This window comes from Cydia amplana, chromosome Z, assembly GCF_948474715.1.
Source record: "Cydia amplana chromosome Z, ilCydAmpl1.1, whole genome shotgun sequence".
NCBI lineage: Eukaryota > Metazoa > Arthropoda > Insecta > Lepidoptera > Tortricidae > Cydia > Cydia amplana.
In genome coordinates, this window is record NC_086096.1 from 15,114,964 (window position 1) to 15,132,623 (window position 17,660).

Consider the following 17,660-nt stretch of genomic DNA (forward strand, 5'->3'; position numbering starts at 1 on the left):
CTTTAGTCGCTGCAACTATCATCTGCAAGGATGCTGTGGCCAATAATAATGACTTATTTGTAGGTAACCGAACTGGCTCCTCTTCGCTCTCTATTGGAGTGTCTGCGCGAAGTCTCGCTCCGGCCAAACTTTCCTGTGCCAAACCTCTGCGAATTTGCGGAACAGATCTGTGATGGCATGACTTATCTGGAAAATAAAAGACTGATACATAGGTAATACAGTTTCCAAACAAAATATTGGTGCAAAGTATTGTAGGCCAGGTTTATACAACTACATGGTTTTGTATGGCGTCACACGTTTTGTGGTTACACCAGACTCCTTAGCATGACTTGCGTTGTCGTGCTCGACTCCGGACTTAGGCTTAGCACGCACTGCGGTTTTTAAAAAGCGGTTCCGCTACCGCAGAAAATGTAACGTGCGGCATTCTTTATAAGCGCACGCACGCAACTTGCTACATTTTGACCGCAACCGCAAGAAAAAAACCGCAGTGCGTGCTAAGCCTTAATGCCGCACGCGATTCCACAGGTCATGCTAGCGGGTCAGGTGTACTTTTTTATTAACCATGAAAGCTTGACTACCACACTGATTAAACGTGGCTGTATAAGTGTACAGTACAGTGAGGTCTAGTCTAGTGTAGCTATCAAAACTAGGCCTCCAATATTTGGCATCAGATAGACTGATGTTTACAGATGATTAAATTTTCAATCTAATTTAATTTATGGTATTTCGTTTTGCAGGGATTTAGCAGCAAGAAATATTTTAGTGTTTAACAAGGATAGGGTAAAAATCTCCGATTTTGGACTGTCTCGCGCCTTGGGCGTTGGAAAAGATTATTATCAAACGAATTACAATGTCAATCTCAAGTTGCCAGTTGCTTGGTAAGTATTTTGTTATTAACCACGTCTCATTATTTTAATACTAGCTTCTGCTCGTGACTTCATCTGCGTAGATGGGTGATATCCGTGACAAAAACTATACTGTGTCTAAGCATCAAAAAGTACAGACGGTTACTTTTGCATTCAAAAATTTATAATATTAGTAGGGATTACATGTTTACTCATTTAGTCTCGGAAGTAAGAGGTGTATTGATTGTCCGAGGACATCAACGTACTCGCATGTTACAGTTTTACACATTAGCTGCTAAAAACTCCATCACAATGCGGCGAAATATAATAAGTAATTAAAAAGCTATAATGTATCTTTCTATACAGTCGATGTCATAGATAAGAATTCGTGAAATGGAATAGAATAAGGTGTAAAATTGTAATCATATTTATGACGTCACAAGTCATTAGAGTTATGTATGTCTAAGTATTATGAACGAACTCAGTGAATTGAATATATCCTTTACATCCATTAACCCTTTAATGGGCAAAGGGGTGTCAAAAAGTAGGCAAAATTGAACCCTGTTATCTTGAAATTAGGTTAAAAATCATTATGGGAATTATTATATGTATTTTCTTTCCTTATTAAGGCTTAAAATCTAGAGGGTAATGAGGTGTTGTCTTGTTAATTTATTGCAATTTACTATATAGATACTTATCTCAAGTAATTGGAAAATAGGCAAGCAAACGATCACCGATCAATACAAAATACAACTGTTTTTATTTCATGTTTCAGGTGTGCTCCCGAATGCATTCTATACCTCCGATTCACATCAGCCAGCGACGTGTGGGCCTTCGCCGTGTGTCTATGGGAGATGTTCACTTACGGCTTCCAGCCTTGGGCTGCATTCTCGGGCCAGCAGATTCTTGAAGCCATTGATGCACCAAACTTTCAGGTACACTCGGTTGTTTCTTTATCCTAGAGCAGTAGTTTGTGTTACAAGGGATCAAAATGATATATTTCCGTCAAGGACGTACATCGAATCCTGAGCGTAATGAGGGATTCAAGTGTTAACGCCCAAAACGAAATAATTTTGATACCGTAGTGTGACACATACTGCTTTTCACATCAACTATGAGGAAAATAAAAAAATCTTCGTGTTGACACAATCTGATGCTTAAACAGATTATTTAAGCAAAAAAATAATAATGTGCAAAAAAAATTAAAAATAGTGTGCTCGAACAGAAAAGTGTTACTTTGATCCCTCCTAGCAGGGAGGAAAAGTGCCACTTTGATCCCTCTTAGCAAGGAAGAAAAAGCTCTTTTCTGAATAGGAGGTGTGAAAAGTAATATGATATATTGGGTCATTCTCTCATTTCGTGCAAATCGGTGAGATTCTCTCGATTTGTAATTTTTGTTTTAAATGGTAAACTTTTGAGTTTCGTCAATTTGTGGATTCATTTATTAACATTTTTCTGCTAAAGGCACCTTTGTAACGTTATTACTTTTCATTTAATAAGGCTACTGGTAATGAACTACGCGCTGGTAATGAATTCGGCCGAGATGGTAATTTTATCAGTGGACGGTAATGAAACAAACTTATGAAATCGAACATATTCTATGTATATAAGTATGTATTTATCTATATACGTATGTATATCGTCGCCTAACACCCATAGTACAAGCTTTGCTTAGTTTGGGGCTAGGTTGATCTGTGTAAGATGTCCCCCAATATTTATTTATTTATTTATTATTTATATAAAAAACTGTATTTCAAGAAAATTAACACCAATTAAAATCAACAATATTAAAAACATGTGTCTTAAGCACTGCGGAGATGATCAAACCGACTTGACATACACTTGGAGTTGACAATCTCAACTTATAATGTTCAAGCTAGATGGTACATTCACCATTTACTTATCATCATTATAAGTCGAGATTGTTAACCCCAAGTGTTTGTTTAGTCGGTTTGATCATCTGCGCACCATATCACATTAAACATAGTTTTCAAATTTTCAAAAATTAGCATAGACAAAATATATTTAAATCATTCGCGTTTTGTACCTATGTAATTTTTTTTTATCGTTTTAACCCTATAGTGTGGGGTGTCGTCGGATAGGTCTTTAAAAATAAATAGGAGTTTGCAAACAACATTTTTGATAAAGTCAATCAATTCGGAAATAATAATTTAGAAAGAATAAAAAACGGTTATTCCTTCTAACTTTTGAAAAATGGATCCAAAAAATATGGAAAAAAATCATAAAAATAGTGCTTAATAAACTCATTCAAACAAAATTAAAGCGAACTTGATAAGTTAAGCCGTTTATGAGTTATCGCTAAAAGTCTTCCCTTCTTATTTTATTTAAAAGCCTGGCAAACCTTATTTGTGACCGGATTTTCGCAAGCAACCCTATAACCACATAATAGTGACCGGAAAAAGATAGGCAACCTAGTTGATTTATATTGTACAAGTTGTATACTTTCCATTGGAACTTATTTCCTTTGTCAGACAGATCGGTGAAATTTAAAGAAAAAAATTTTTTTTTTCAAAAAATAATTAAACATAGTTTTGACCATATTTCTTTAAGCAACCCTATTTATTTATGTTCAGGAATATATTTTCTTTCATAATATGTAAGTTTCATCCGTCAGACATATCGGTGAAGGTCGACCATCTTAGACTACAAAGGCTCCCCGGTTGGGCTCCCCTATTATCATATACAGTTTTAAATGTTTATAACAACGTAATATTTATAATAACTAAGCCTCTTTCCATTAAATGCACTGCCTCGAATATATTATCATTACCTTCTTAAGTCATTCATTACCTTTCCCAGTAAAATTAGAAGGAAAAGAAGTGAATGAAACCGATATGAATGAAGTTTTGGAAGTTTTTGTCGCCTACATCAGTTGGCATCAGACCTTAATTTTGCAGAATAAACTATCTGAAAGGGGACACTAAAACACTTCATTACGTATAATTATAATAATGTACACTTGCTACTTACTGTATAAATCACGCGATGGCGATGAAGACTAACGAGAACCACACTCCTTCCCGACCCGAGAGATCGTATATATTTTCGCTAACAGCGGCACACGGGCGTCCGCTACGAGATCACGCGGCCAACTGACTGACGAACAATGTGTTGCATCGGCGGTAGGCGCTATATACCCTCGCTATATAGCAAAATATAGCTAATCTATTTCTCGCGTCGGTAATGAAGAAATTACTTGAACCATACACTTATAAGGCTGTATAGTTTTTATTATTTATTTCTAGCTTCTAATATTATACGATTTAAAACATAACTAAATAAGTCATTTATTGAACAAACAACGAATTTTCTATTTGTAGTATCTTAAGGTTAAAATGTAGGTCAAAGTTATATATTCACGCGTTACATGTAGAGATGAATGAAAAAATTGGGTGTTAATTGTACATATAAAGAAAATACATATCTTTTTAGAATTGTTCATTGGAGAGACATATACTTTAGGCCCTATGTTACAACCTTGCATTAACAGATATTTGAAAACGCCACCACATTTTTGGTAAATTTCCGAAAACACCGATTTGCACGAAATGCGAGAACGACCCATCTGTGTCCTGTTTTTATTATGGATATTATTATCTTTTAAAGTCTATGATAATAGGGTGCTCCACATATAACGAGCCTCCTCAAGTCCTCACTTATTAGTGACAGTGACATGAAGTTTTTAGCAGCTAACTTAAAACTTCAAACATAATAAGTAATTAAAAAGCTATTATGTATATGTACTTATGTATGTATGTTTGTATTATGTGCCTCGGTTACGAACCAGGCACATGGGTCACGCGTGCGTTTTAGGCTGAGACTCGGCTGAGGCATATTATGTCTTCACAGTTAGATTGATCTGCTAAAAGTAGTGCAGTACGTTCCGTGTGGGGTCCACTTTACATTGCCAAAAATGTTCCTTAATTAACATTGTTTCAGTTTTCATGTTTATCTATCTTTTTCATTTCTTCTCTAGAGGGTAATTGTTGTTCTAAAAGGTGTGCAGAAAATGATACGTTTCTGCACTAGAGCATTTTACGTTCCAAGTACGATTTTTTTTTTTACGATAAGCAATTGAAATTTGCGCTTAAATTTGTTATACAATTTCCATTCTGATGTTTAACTCCCCATTCCATAAATGATGACACTTGTCTAAATTGTTAATTGAAAGTACCCTCAAGAAATACTATAAAAATGTATACTTAGTCATGTTTTAAAAAACATGCATTTTACTTTCCTCGTATTCGAAATGAAAAGTAGAGTGTTTAACTCGGGTAAAAGGCATCATATCATTCCTTGGTTAACTATCTACTATTTATTACACACGTTTTCTAAAAACACTTTATCTTGTCTTGTAATTTTATTAATCCCAATTTCAGAGGTTGGAAAAGCCCGAGTGTTGTCCAGAAGACTATTACTCCGCTATGTTGGAGTGTTGGTCCCACGACCCAAACAACCGGCCTAAGTTTAAGGATCTAGGACCGAAACTTAGAGCTATTCGACCAGAACAGGTGCGGACTCCTGTTTACTTACTCGTATTAAAAGTTATTATTTAACTTGCCCTGTTAGTATGTTAGTGTGAGTTAAATCTTGGAAGCTAAATTTGACCCATTTTCGATTTTCGATTGAGCTGAAATTTTGCATACATATGTAAATCGGAAGACAATGCAATATTATGTTGACATGGAGCTGATCTGATGATGGAGACAGGAGGTGGCCATAGGAACTCTGTGATAATGATGAAACAACGCAAACTAATTGTGTTTGGGTTGGTTAGCATTATCTCGTTGAGTATTAGTTGCCTGTGGAAAGAAAACTACAGTCAGTGATAAAAGCTTCTACCAAAAATGTATTAATAATTTTATTACTCTATGAACATGATGTGACCAGAAAAAATATTGTATGACCTTGATTATAAATTACAGGTTGAAACAACTGTGAATTTTCAAAAGACTGAAGATGGCAGGAGAAATAATTTATTAGAATATAAATCAGGACAAATAATTACAGTTCTTGGCAAAGAGTAAGTAGACTAATTGAACATTGGCATGCCTACTTAGCGGCTTAGAGGGCGTATAGGCAGGAAATTAGAAGGGAACAAAAGATTGGCGCGCCGCGCGAAACTTGCAATGGAAGATATGGTCACCGGGCGGATTGTAACGTTTTACCTTTAAAAACTCTAAAAATAGACATGTGTTTATAATTTTGCTCGTCACGTCCCTAGACTATATCTTTATTCTAAAATTTTAGCTTTATTCTAAAATTATACTGCTGTCTGTAAATGAAAATTAGTCATGTTTTCGTGATTTTTGTATCGAGCCAACAAAGTACCTATGGTTTTGGTTGGAGTCTGACTTCCTGTGAATTTTTTCATGGCATTCGCCTGTGTAAAAATCGAAGTCCAATACTTGAAATGGCCAATTCAACGATTTGAACCTAGGTGATCTGAATTAAACACTAATAAGAGAGTGAGAGAGTTCATGGAGCCGGGTCATGAAAAAATATTTTTAAGTAAGACCGTTTACAATTACATGACCATTATAAAATTTTAAATTTAAATTACATTAAGTTCATTGGTATCTTCATCATCATAGTCATCTATCTGGCCTTATAGGTATGTACATGTTTTCAGAAATAGTACTAAAACATCAATGTGGCATGGGGTACTCCTGGGTGGCGCCTGTGGCATGTTCAACCCGAATAACACCAAGCCCTATACTAAGACTGAAGTAAGTAGCCTCATTATCATTATATTCATTATACATGTGCAAGTTGCATAAAATTTCTAAAACATAAAAATGGAAAAGCTCTCGGAAATTTCGGTAAAAAATTATTTTCTTTAAGTTTCCGAAATTATTCTGTTTGAAATTTCCACAATTTCGCAGTTTGGCTGACGGCACTCATCATCATTATCATTAATCACTGGGTTCATCGTGTTTGTGTGTACAATGTTTGTTTGTTAATAAGCCTAATCAGAAATGTTATATTTTTTAAAGTTTTTAATATTTGTACTTATTGAACAAATATAAAAATTTTACCTTCCAATAAAATTAATATTACGAGGGGCGTTCAAAATATTCTCGGTATTGATATCTTACGACCTCTTCTAAAATTTCTTTCGTTACTGGCCGCTAAGGTTTATTCATTGACATTAAAAAAAAGTATAATTCGAACCGAGATAGTCTTTTGTTTTTCTGCAATTGCTGAACAAACATGAACATTCTGTGCGAATTGACAATGTTAACTAAATTAGAACATCGATGCGTGATAAAATTCTTGACAAAACAGGGTAAAAATCAAAAAACCATAAAAGAGGAAATGGATTGTGTTTACCGTGAGTCTGCTCCTTCTTTATCTACCATTCAAAAGTGGTCAAGCGAGTTTAAACGCGGAAGGGAGAGTATTGAAGATGACCCTAGACCTGGCCGGCCTGTAGTAGCTACTTCACAAGAAAATATTGATAAAGTGGAAAAACTTATATTGGAAGATGGTCGAGTAAAGGTAAAATCTATAGCACAAGTAACCAATCTCTCTATTGGTACCGTACATGATATTATACATGACCATCTTAATATGTCAAAAGTAAGTGCAAGATGGGTTCCGCGAATGCTGACTCGGCTTCAAAAAGACATGCGTGTAGCTTGTTGTTCCGATTTTATTGACCTGTGCGGTGAAAATCCTGATGAGGTGCTGCAAAGAATAGTTACTGGAGATGAAACCTGGGTTCATCATTATGACCCAGAGAGTAAACAAGAGTCCATGCAGTGGCACATTAAGGGTTCAGCTCATCCCAAGAAGTTCAAGGTCATCCCTTCAGCTGGCAAGGTCATGGCCACGATATTTTGGGATTGTGAAGGAGTATTACTAATCGATTATAAAGAAAAAGGTGTAAATATCACAGGACAGTACTACGCTAACATTCTACGTCAATTAAAGGATGTAATTAAAGAAAAGAGGCGAGGAAAGTTAACCAAAGGTATTCTGCTTCTGCATGACAACGCCCCCGTCCATACTGCTCATATTGCCAAGGCAGCTATTGTTGAATGTGGGTTTAAAACTGTTACTCACCCACCGTATAGTCCGGACTTAGCCCCCAGCGACTTCTTTTTGCTCCCCAATCTTAAAAAGGATCTGCGTGGAAATAAATTTTCTGACGATGAAGCATTGAAGGCGGCAGTGGAGGAGCATTTTTACACGAAAGATAAAAAATATTTTTACGAGGGATTAAAAAAAATAATTGATCGATCTTTTAAGTGTATGAACATAGGGGGGGAGTATATTGAAAAATAAAAATATCAAACTTTTCGTACTTGTTTGTTTTCATTCTCATACCGAGAATATTTTGAACACCCCTCGTATGTTTCCTTCCACGCAGACGTGGAACGGAACACATAATATTGATTTAAGTAAATATAAAAACATATCTCAGCCAATAAAAAGATAAAGCAAAGAGAAAAGTGACGATAAGTCCACCGACAAGAGCATAGCTCTTATATATTGATGATGATGATTGTTATAAAATTAATATACGCACATACTTAGCAAGATTTAAATCTTGCACGTAAAAGTTCTGATAAGTTGGTTATTTTTTCTAATTGTGTCCAATCTTCGTCCAGCAGAATCAAATCTGTTGAAATATTTCACTTATACATACAAATACCTAATTAATAAATATCGTTGAATTATTATTTAATTTCTGATCGGGTTATCTTTTCATATTCCTTGATGTGGGCGAATTTGAAGGTTTTATTGATCTGCGGCACGACTCCGGCTGTTCTTGTTTACTATTAGGTACAGTAATGGCCAATAATACTAACCCGTCTGATAATTGAAAAAAAAAATACTAATTTGGTTGCTCCTACGTGTGCTCCTTAGTTTCATTTTATTTTATACTTGGTCAACCAGATCTTGACAGTTGTAAAAGGCGGCAAATTTTGAAAAATGTAGGCGCGAAGTGATCGCGTCCAATAGAAAATTTGAATTTCGCGCCTTTTTTTACTGACAAAATTTGGTTGACCAGCTATATTTATAAAATTTTATGTAGCACTACACTTTGTTTCTGCAATGGTGCAGATTTAGCTTAAGCGGATTCTATACAACGAGAATGTGGTAATATTGGCTGTAACTGTAACCGTTTTCATTCTCTTACTTTCACGTGTGGTGAAACTCTGTTAATATTCATATCGGGCCCATTTCATACCACGCCGCTAACACGCCGGTGGCTTGATCATGCATTTTCTCACCCAGAAATCGCTGGGTACCGTGTCCGGTTCCCTGTCGCCGCACCCGGCGCGGCAGTCGGCGCGCCTGGTGCGGTCGGCGCTGTCGCGAGGCGACATGAAGCGGCACACGTACACTGGCAAGCGCACCATCCAGCGCAGCATGATCTCCAGCCCGCAGGGAGACCTCAAGCACACCGGACACGTCGGACTCGACGGGGCCTATTTCGGGGACATTTCCTTCTTGGATCCCGCTGGCTGCGTAAGTATCTGGAATAGGTGGATACACGATTAACGGGTTGAACACACCGGGGCTTGGAAGTAGTGACGCGCCGTTATAGTACATTACGAATTAGGATACAAGTGCGAAAAGTAGGAAGTGGAGTGTTGTAAATCGACACGGTGTTTTAATTTATCGCCACTCGTTGCGAATTTCCTACTTTTTGCACTGTTATCGTAATGTACTATTGTGATATGTAAGCAATAGCGTAACTTAAAGTGGCAAAGCAGGTAAAATGCCACGGGATCCTGGTCCGAGAGGAGTTGACTAAAATGCCGTGAGCACAAGATGTTTTTTTTTGTATTGTTTGGCGTGTGTACGATTGTCATCTTGGCTAGGCCCCCAGATCATACTTCGCAACAATATTTATTAGTTTGGGAATGGGTAGCGCATCATAATATTCGTTGGTTTTGGCTTTTATCATTTGCATGCATATACAAAGTGATTACGGTGGGTAACAAATAAATTCGACCAATCACAGTCTCGCATTGCCTTTGTGGTATACGCGTGCCTCACGGAGGCACGCGTATACCACATCTATTAGAATCCTACCATCTATGACGGCGCCCTATGTTTTGTGATATCTGAATTGTCAAACGTCAACTTTGGACAATCAGAGCTACCGCATAATGTACGGAGCAGTACAGCGTTTCTCAACTTGCTGCTGGTATATTATTTAATACCCGGATAACTAAAAACGTCATGAAGTGCCCGTTAGCCACTCCACCTAGGCTCTCGTTTTTAGGGTCCAGTACCCAAAGGGTAAAAAAGGGGCCCTATTACTAAGACTCCGCTGTCCGTCCGTCCGTCTGTCTGTCACCAGGCTGTAACTCATGAACCGTGATAGCTAGAGAGTTGAAATTTTCACAGATGATGTATTTCTGTTCCCGCTATAACAACAAATACTAAAAACAAAACAAAATAAATACTTAAGTGGGGCTCCCAAACAACAAACGTGATTTTTTCCCGCTTTTTGCGTAATGGTACGGAACCCTTCCTACGCGAGTCCGGCTTACTGTTGGCCGGTTTTTTTAAATACTTCTAGACGCACACGATGAAATATTGAATTTATTTATAACACTCGAAAGACTTGAGTAAACAAGGCCTAGTTCTATTGATAACGAAAGACGCTATTCAAACTTCCGCTCATTTCAATACTCTCATTATTAGATTACAAACATAATTACATGTAATGAGGTCTCATTGATACCGCATGCGTTCTATCAATGGCGGGTCCCACGATAACCCCGGAGTGGTAACGCGGCGAACAGTCGCGAGCGCAAGTGCAGCTAGGGTTGCCAGATCGAAAGGCGCTATTATCGGGAAAAAATATCAATTTTTCGGGATTTTGAGACTTAAGTCGGGAAAAAATAAACATTCAAATTAAAGTAATTGTATTAAAAACAACGATATTTTACACTATTGGCACTACGTCAGCTGCTCTGCCCATAGACGTTTTTATAACGCTGACGCGCTCGAGACGGGTCGCTCTCTCGCTCGACGACAGTTCGGAACTTGAAAATCTTGAAATTATTGTTTAATAACGTGCAGCTGTTTTTCGGGACAATTTCTACTTTGTCGGGAATCGGGAACACATGCTAAAAATCGGGAGAATCCCGCCAAATCCCGACCATCTGGCAACCCTAAGTGCAGCATGTTTGGGCTGATGAGTCGTGTGTGGCAGCCGCCGCGGCAGGTGGTGACGCCGTACAAACCGTCGGAGGACCTGGAGCAGGTGCCGCTTCTCAACCCGAACTCGCCGTCGCACCTTACGGCCGCCTGCGCGCCGTACCCGCTGCTCAGCGCCGACCCCGGCCCCAACAACTGCGATGAAGTCGACTTGCCATGTAAGTTACGTTTTGGATTATTCCCAAGTCTTATTGTCCCGGCTAATGTGTAGCTTGACGATCCGGAGATGATACTTTAATTTTTCATTTAATAAAGTCATTTTACTAATTAAATTTAAGTACGCAAAAAAACGCAACCACTCAAAGTGCTCTTTTCACGTATGTATCTACCCTTAAATTTTAGTTATAATTAAAATGATTTAGTATTTAAGTGGTTTTATCGCCATCTTGCTCGGAGCGGCCAAGGTGCTTAAAAATATCAGAGCATGCACTTTAACGTCTTGATAATAGAGGCTTTGTTCAGGTATTAGTGAACACCTTGGCCGCTTCGATATATCTGATACAACTGTACAAATTGTTAGACAGCGATCATCTTTTCTGTGGTATTGTTGAGGGGATCTCATTTATGATGTTATCTATGAAAAGGGACCTTATTGTCGATGGCGATTACGCCATTATTAACGATGCTCCGATATAAATACAATGCTGCGCGACGCTGTGCGGCGTAAGCGCCATCGACAATAAGGTCCCTTTCCATAGATAATGCCCCATTTGTTTGTTTAACCCCCACCGTAGAGTGTGTGGATCCATTTATTCTGGACACGTGATTAATAACTTAAATTACTTTTCAGATGCAGGATCAATGACTAAGAATTTCAAAAAACATGGTCTCAGAAATTTAACAGAACCCACAACGAGCAAGAGCATTCTTAGTAAGGTATTGTATACTTCCGTTTCCGTTCCTATTAATTTTCTTCACAAAAATGCGCTAAAATATTAGTAGTAATAGACCGGTAAGCATCGTTTTTATTCTCATACAACATATTATTTTACACCGTATCACATTGAAGCTTTATGCTAATATTTTTATTTACCCGTTCAAATACCCTTGTCAATAAAATGTTTATGTATATTGTCAGGTAAAATCAGCTACACTGGGTAGATCACACAAGACTGATGATGGCGGAACCGCTCCCAAGACCGACGATCCGCACGAGTACCACGAGATATCCGACACTGACACGGTAATAACCACCTAGGTCACCTAGGATAACCAGGGGTCGGAAGCGGTATTGAAATACCTGGTTATATAGTTCCTAAACCGTTATATTATTTCGTTTATTAAAAACCGGTTATTTGATGGAACGGGAACTAAAAAAAATCGTTTTAGGTCCTAACCGGGCACGGAATTTTATGGTTCGTGGGGAACGATATAATACCGGTTAATATCATTTCTCGGAAATTTTCGGTTAACAGCAATACTTATTCGTTCTATCTTCGACTTTTTCAATTTAACCGATTAATTGAGAAATGAGAACGTATTTAGTATAAACCGTTATCTCAAAAGAACAGTTATTTCGCTTAACGCGGTGGATTTCTTATGATCTTAATATTACCTACTTAAGCAATTAAAAAGCCGCTTCTCCATACAAACTTTTTTTTATTTTTTCCAGGAAAGTACAGTGGCTGAGCGTACGAGAACGGATAACTTAGTTCCGCTAGAAAGTCCTGGAATTCCTGTAAGTGCTATCCTCTGTGTAACTTACTTGACTTACTATAGGCGTGGCCAGGGTTGGGCAGTATTTCAATTACATGTATTTGAAATACGTATTTGAAATACAAATTAGTATTTTGTATTTGTATTTCAAATACTACCTCAAAAGTATTTTGTATTTGGTATTTCAAATACTGCACTCACATGTATTTAGTATTTTGTATTTCAAATACTTCAAGCTTCAAAATACATTTCTATAAATACATTTTATTAAATTCTATAATCCTAAAATGTCTAATCTCTCGCACAAGCTGTGAGCCGACCGCGAACCTCCGATCCAGCCGAGATACAATTTTCATTGGCTGGATACTGGATCTATATTAGGTCAACTTCTGCGTGGAACTTTTCGTTTTAATCTAGGGGATAGGGTCATTGCAGTAGTTTCCGTCCATGCACTAGTTTTCGACGACTTGACGGATTATCAAATATATATTTCATTTTTAATTTACTACTTTTTGCGAAATCTTCATCTTCCTCGCGTTGTCCCGGCATTTTGCCACGGCTCATGGGAGCCTGGGGTCCGCTTGGAAACTAATCCCAGTAATTGGCGTTGGCACTAGTTTTTACGATAGCGACTGCCATCTGACCTTCCAACCCTGAGGGTAAACTAGGGCCGTAATTGGAATTAGTCCGGTTTCCTCACGATGTTTTCCTTCACCGAAAAGCGACTGGTAAATATCAAATGATATTTCGTACATAGTTCCGAAAAACTCATTGGTTCGAGCCGGGGTTCGAACTCGCGACCTCCGGATTGCAAGTCGCACGCTCTTACCGCTAGGCCACCAGCGCTTCCTTTTTGCGAAATATCATTGTTATATGTAGACAGATATATTGCTTAGACGCCTTAGACATAAGGATTGAAATCAGTCCAAATTTGTGCAGGAATGTAGGTATATATTCAAATTTCGTCATGTGGACGTAAACTAGAGCTGGACGAAAACTAGCGCAATGACCCTATAAGTTTATATGAAAGGATATTCGTTAACGTTAAAACTAAATGCGAAACAAAAAAATAAATAAAGGTATATTTTGTAATTGAAATACATTATTATAAACACTGTAATTTGTATTTTGTATTTCAAATACCCGTCACCAAAGTAGTTTGTATTTTGTATTTCAAATACTTATAAAAATGTATTTTGTAATTTGTATTTCAAATACGTGGAAGCCAGTATTTTGCCCAACCCTGGGCGTGGCTTACTCTAACATGATGTTTCTTTCTGTTTCTTAGTTTTATTCGTTTTCAATTTAACCAAGATGCTTCAAAGAGGAATAATTCATATCCGTATTGGAAGCAGTATGAAACAATTTGGAGTAATGGCTATCATGTTTCTAAGCAATTTGTACTAGTGATGTACCGACTATTGATTTGGCCGACTAGCCGACTAATCAGCGCTCAGATGGCCGATTAGTCGGCTAGTCGGCCAGATCATTAGTTTGGTCTAAGGTCGGTTCAAATTCACTAAAAAACAATCGTTTTACCCTTTCGTCGCGCTATTTATCATATAATAACGCTAAAATATTAAATAAAAAAATCCTAAGGTTATATTTCATACGGAGATCGCACAATCGGACATAAAAATGCGACCACAAGGTCAATAATTTCGAACAAAAGTTTTCGTAAGCACTCTAAATAAAAATTTGGGTAAAATAGCTTATGAAAATATGTGCTCTTCATTTCTTTTTGCCCTTTTTTTCTGTCACTTATAAAGTGCCGACTAATCGGCCATTTTTGCCGACTAGTCGCCGACTAATCGCCGACTACAAATGAGGCCGAATAGTCGGCTTTCCCGACTAGTCGGTACATCCCTAATTTTTACCTTTGACTTTGCAGAAAAGTTATGGCGATTTTAGTCAGAGTTTGCTGGATGAAATGGAATCCATGTTCCGAAGTTTGGACAGCAGGGGACGTCCGGAAGAAAGTGTAAGTTATTATTATTATCTATAGCTTTTCGGCTTTTAACAAAGTCTAATTCTAAGTGGGCCTTCTCAGGGTTCCTCTAAGTATGAAATACCTTGCTGCTACTTGTTACAGACGAGCCGTACCCGCGCGAGTTCTCTACACTCACTACCGAAAAGTTCCCATAAGGGAGGATTCTTATGAATTAGTATTTCAATTTGTAATATCTGGGAGACCGGGCTTTGCTCGGAAAACATATAAAATCTAAAAAAAATAGCGTTTTCCCAGAGATAAGACCTAGCTAGATCGATTTTTCGCCCCCGAAAACCCCCATATACCAAATTTCATCGAAATCGTTAGAGCCGTTTCCGAGATCCCCGAAATATATATATAAATAAATAAATATACAAGAATTGCCCGTTTAAAGGTATTAGATAGATAGATAGATATAGTATTGGCGCCAGGCTAGGCCACATAGGTCATTTTACAGTTGACAATATTTATAATCACAAACTTTATTCACCGCACACTTCGCATATAGCGAAAACAGTTAAAGCATTGGCTCTCTCCTAGACCATCCTAGCATTATGCATATGTATTATTATGTCGTGTGGTATTGAAATGAATATTTTAACTATCGTCACCAGTGTATTACGCGAGGAACGCTCAAGTTATTTTACTATATTTTTATAAGTTTATTAATATCATACGGAAGTATATAATTATCAAAATCTTATTTATTCAGGTGCTTAGCGCAAATTGGATTTTCGGTAAGAAGACGTTGTAGGCTAGATTACCTAATATCGTGAGCGTGGTAATGTAAATACATTATTAAGTTCATTTTGCACTGTCATTACTCGTAGTTACCATGTTTTTAGTTTTAGTATTAGGACACAATGTCATTCATAAAAGTAGTTACCTACCTATCCATTTTGGTAACGTATTGAGGCAAAAATACTACTTTATCAACTGTCCGTAAAGGGGCCCACTGATTACCAGTCCGCCGGACGATATCGGCCTGTCAGTTGTTCGGAGCTGTCAATTTTTTGTTCTAACTGACAGGCCGATATCGTCCGGCGGACTGTTAATCAGTGGGCCCCTTAAGGCAATAGAGTTACAGCAGTAGTGCCTCAGTGTCTATCCGCAAAAAGGGGTGTCATTCTGAATCCCTAACAACGTTTGTCCTAAAGTCACTTGCCCTAACTGGTTTGTCCTAATGGGCACATGCCATAACGATCAATTGTCATAACGATTATTTTCCATAATGTAAGGTTCTGAAAAATGGTTAGGTTTTAGAACTTGCTGCCACAAAAGTGGGTTAGGTTAGGGTTCAACTGCGACCCTCGCAAAAAAGAAAATATGCATAATAACATTAGGATAAGTAATCCATATTAGGATAACCAAAATTAGGGTTTTTAGTGTTAGGGCAACTGATCATTATGACAAACAATATTAGGGAATGCATCGATAGGATAAAAGACTTTAGGGATTTAAATATAAATCCCGCAAAAAGAACCTTTTTCTGAAAACGATACGGTTTACCAAATCCTATTTTCGACTACCTATATAGTTGTTGTGCTATGCGTTAATTTCATCGTACATATCGGGCAGTGTGCTCGCCATTCTTATTATTTCGAAAATGATTGACTAAACATGAAATCTATTTTTATTAATAATTCTCATTTATTAAGGTTTGTGATTTGTAAGAATATCCTTAGAGTAAAAAAAACTTTGTAATGAATACGTCTTCTGAAAAAAAACTTTTATTTTTATGTCACCCGTTATCGTCCTCATACATGATTACATACCTATTTGTAATTGAACACACTATGTTGTTACCTTATTTTGTGATATTTACTTTAATTATAATGACATTTCCAGGGTTCATTGGCTAGGCATTTTGACTTCGACACCGCCCTAAGGTAAGATCTAAAAATATTAAACTTATAAGACTTATAAGCATGTACTATGTAGCCTTATACGCCAAATACAGGTATTTTGTTTTGCATTATAGCTAAATACAAATACATAAATTATCCGCTGACATATTTCCATCAAACATAGCTAAAAATCATCTCGGCTGACAAAATAATCCACTTAAAAAGCCGTACTGTTTGGAGGCCATGATGCCACAGACAGATACGAATGTTAAACATATGTAAACATCATCCTTGCATCGAGTGTGTGAAACCGGAAACATGTTGATAAAGAAAGCATGAGTTAAGCGTAACCTGACCTACTGTATCTCCCCTTGAATGCATCTATATGACAAAACCGTAGGTGTTCTCGGAGATAACGAAACGTACGTCGCGAAAGAAATATTGTTATATTGAAATTCTTTTTTTAAACTTATCAAAAAAGTTCGCTAATACAGATGATAAAAGTTAATCTTTTCAAACAATAATAAAGTACAATATCTAATATCCTGTAGATACACTTTTATACCTATTTTTTTTTTTGAGTTTAGTATATTTCTTTGATAAGAGAGTTTATTAGGGTATCAATGTAATTTTTGGTGGTTATATTTAATTACAAATAATATTGGTATATTTTAATAAGTAAGTATATTTTCATAAGTACCTAGTACTTTAACCGCTTTACACACGTTTCAGATCTCATACATTCAAAGCGGACAAAAAGAAGAGTTTTCAGACTGGCACGATGAAACCCATGTCGGCGCACGACGAGAGGACCCTGGAGACTGCTGTGGCAATGGCCAACGAAATTACCACCAAGTAAGACCTATCAGTATATAGACGGTAGAAAAAGGCAGCAAATTTGAAAAATTTAGGCGCGAAGGGATATCGTCCCAAAGAAAATTTGAATTTCGCGCCTTTTTCTACTGACAAGATTTGGTTGACCAGCTTTAATTTACATGCTTCCGAAATCGTTATGTTTTACTTACACGGGCGGCGGAGTAAATTACTCCGCGTTTTTCTTTGTGTAGTAGTGCTGTAAGAACTTGCTCCTCCAAAAAACTCAAAAAAGCTTGC

At 37.2% G+C, this 17,660-nt stretch overlaps 1 protein-coding gene across 3 annotated transcripts in view; it reads left to right on the forward strand.

The window, feature by feature from the left end:
* LOC134661161 (activated Cdc42 kinase-like) overlaps positions 1 to 17,660 on the forward strand; it is a 32,599-nt gene that overhangs the window by 4,952 nt on the left and 9,987 nt on the right. For 2 of the 3 annotated variants that reach the window (XM_063517114.1, XM_063517115.1), the window contains exons 6-19: positions 64 to 212; positions 738 to 878; positions 1,621 to 1,780; positions 5,246 to 5,377; positions 5,792 to 5,889; positions 6,499 to 6,595; positions 9,114 to 9,347; positions 11,050 to 11,212; positions 11,845 to 11,930; positions 12,133 to 12,237; positions 12,667 to 12,732; positions 14,602 to 14,691; positions 16,549 to 16,589; positions 17,280 to 17,402. In XM_063517114.1, coding sequence (XP_063373184.1) covers positions 64 to 212; positions 738 to 878; positions 1,621 to 1,780; positions 5,246 to 5,377; positions 5,792 to 5,889; positions 6,499 to 6,595; positions 9,114 to 9,347; positions 11,050 to 11,212; positions 11,845 to 11,930; positions 12,133 to 12,237; positions 12,667 to 12,732; positions 14,602 to 14,691; positions 16,549 to 16,589; positions 17,280 to 17,402 — 1,685 coding nt within the window. The remainder of the gene's footprint in view (positions 1 to 63; positions 213 to 737; positions 879 to 1,620; positions 1,781 to 5,245; positions 5,378 to 5,791; positions 5,890 to 6,498; positions 6,596 to 9,113; positions 9,348 to 11,049; positions 11,213 to 11,844; positions 11,931 to 12,132; positions 12,238 to 12,666; positions 12,733 to 14,601; positions 14,692 to 16,548; positions 16,590 to 17,279; positions 17,403 to 17,660) is intronic. The other variant, XM_063517116.1, reaches the window with a different exon arrangement.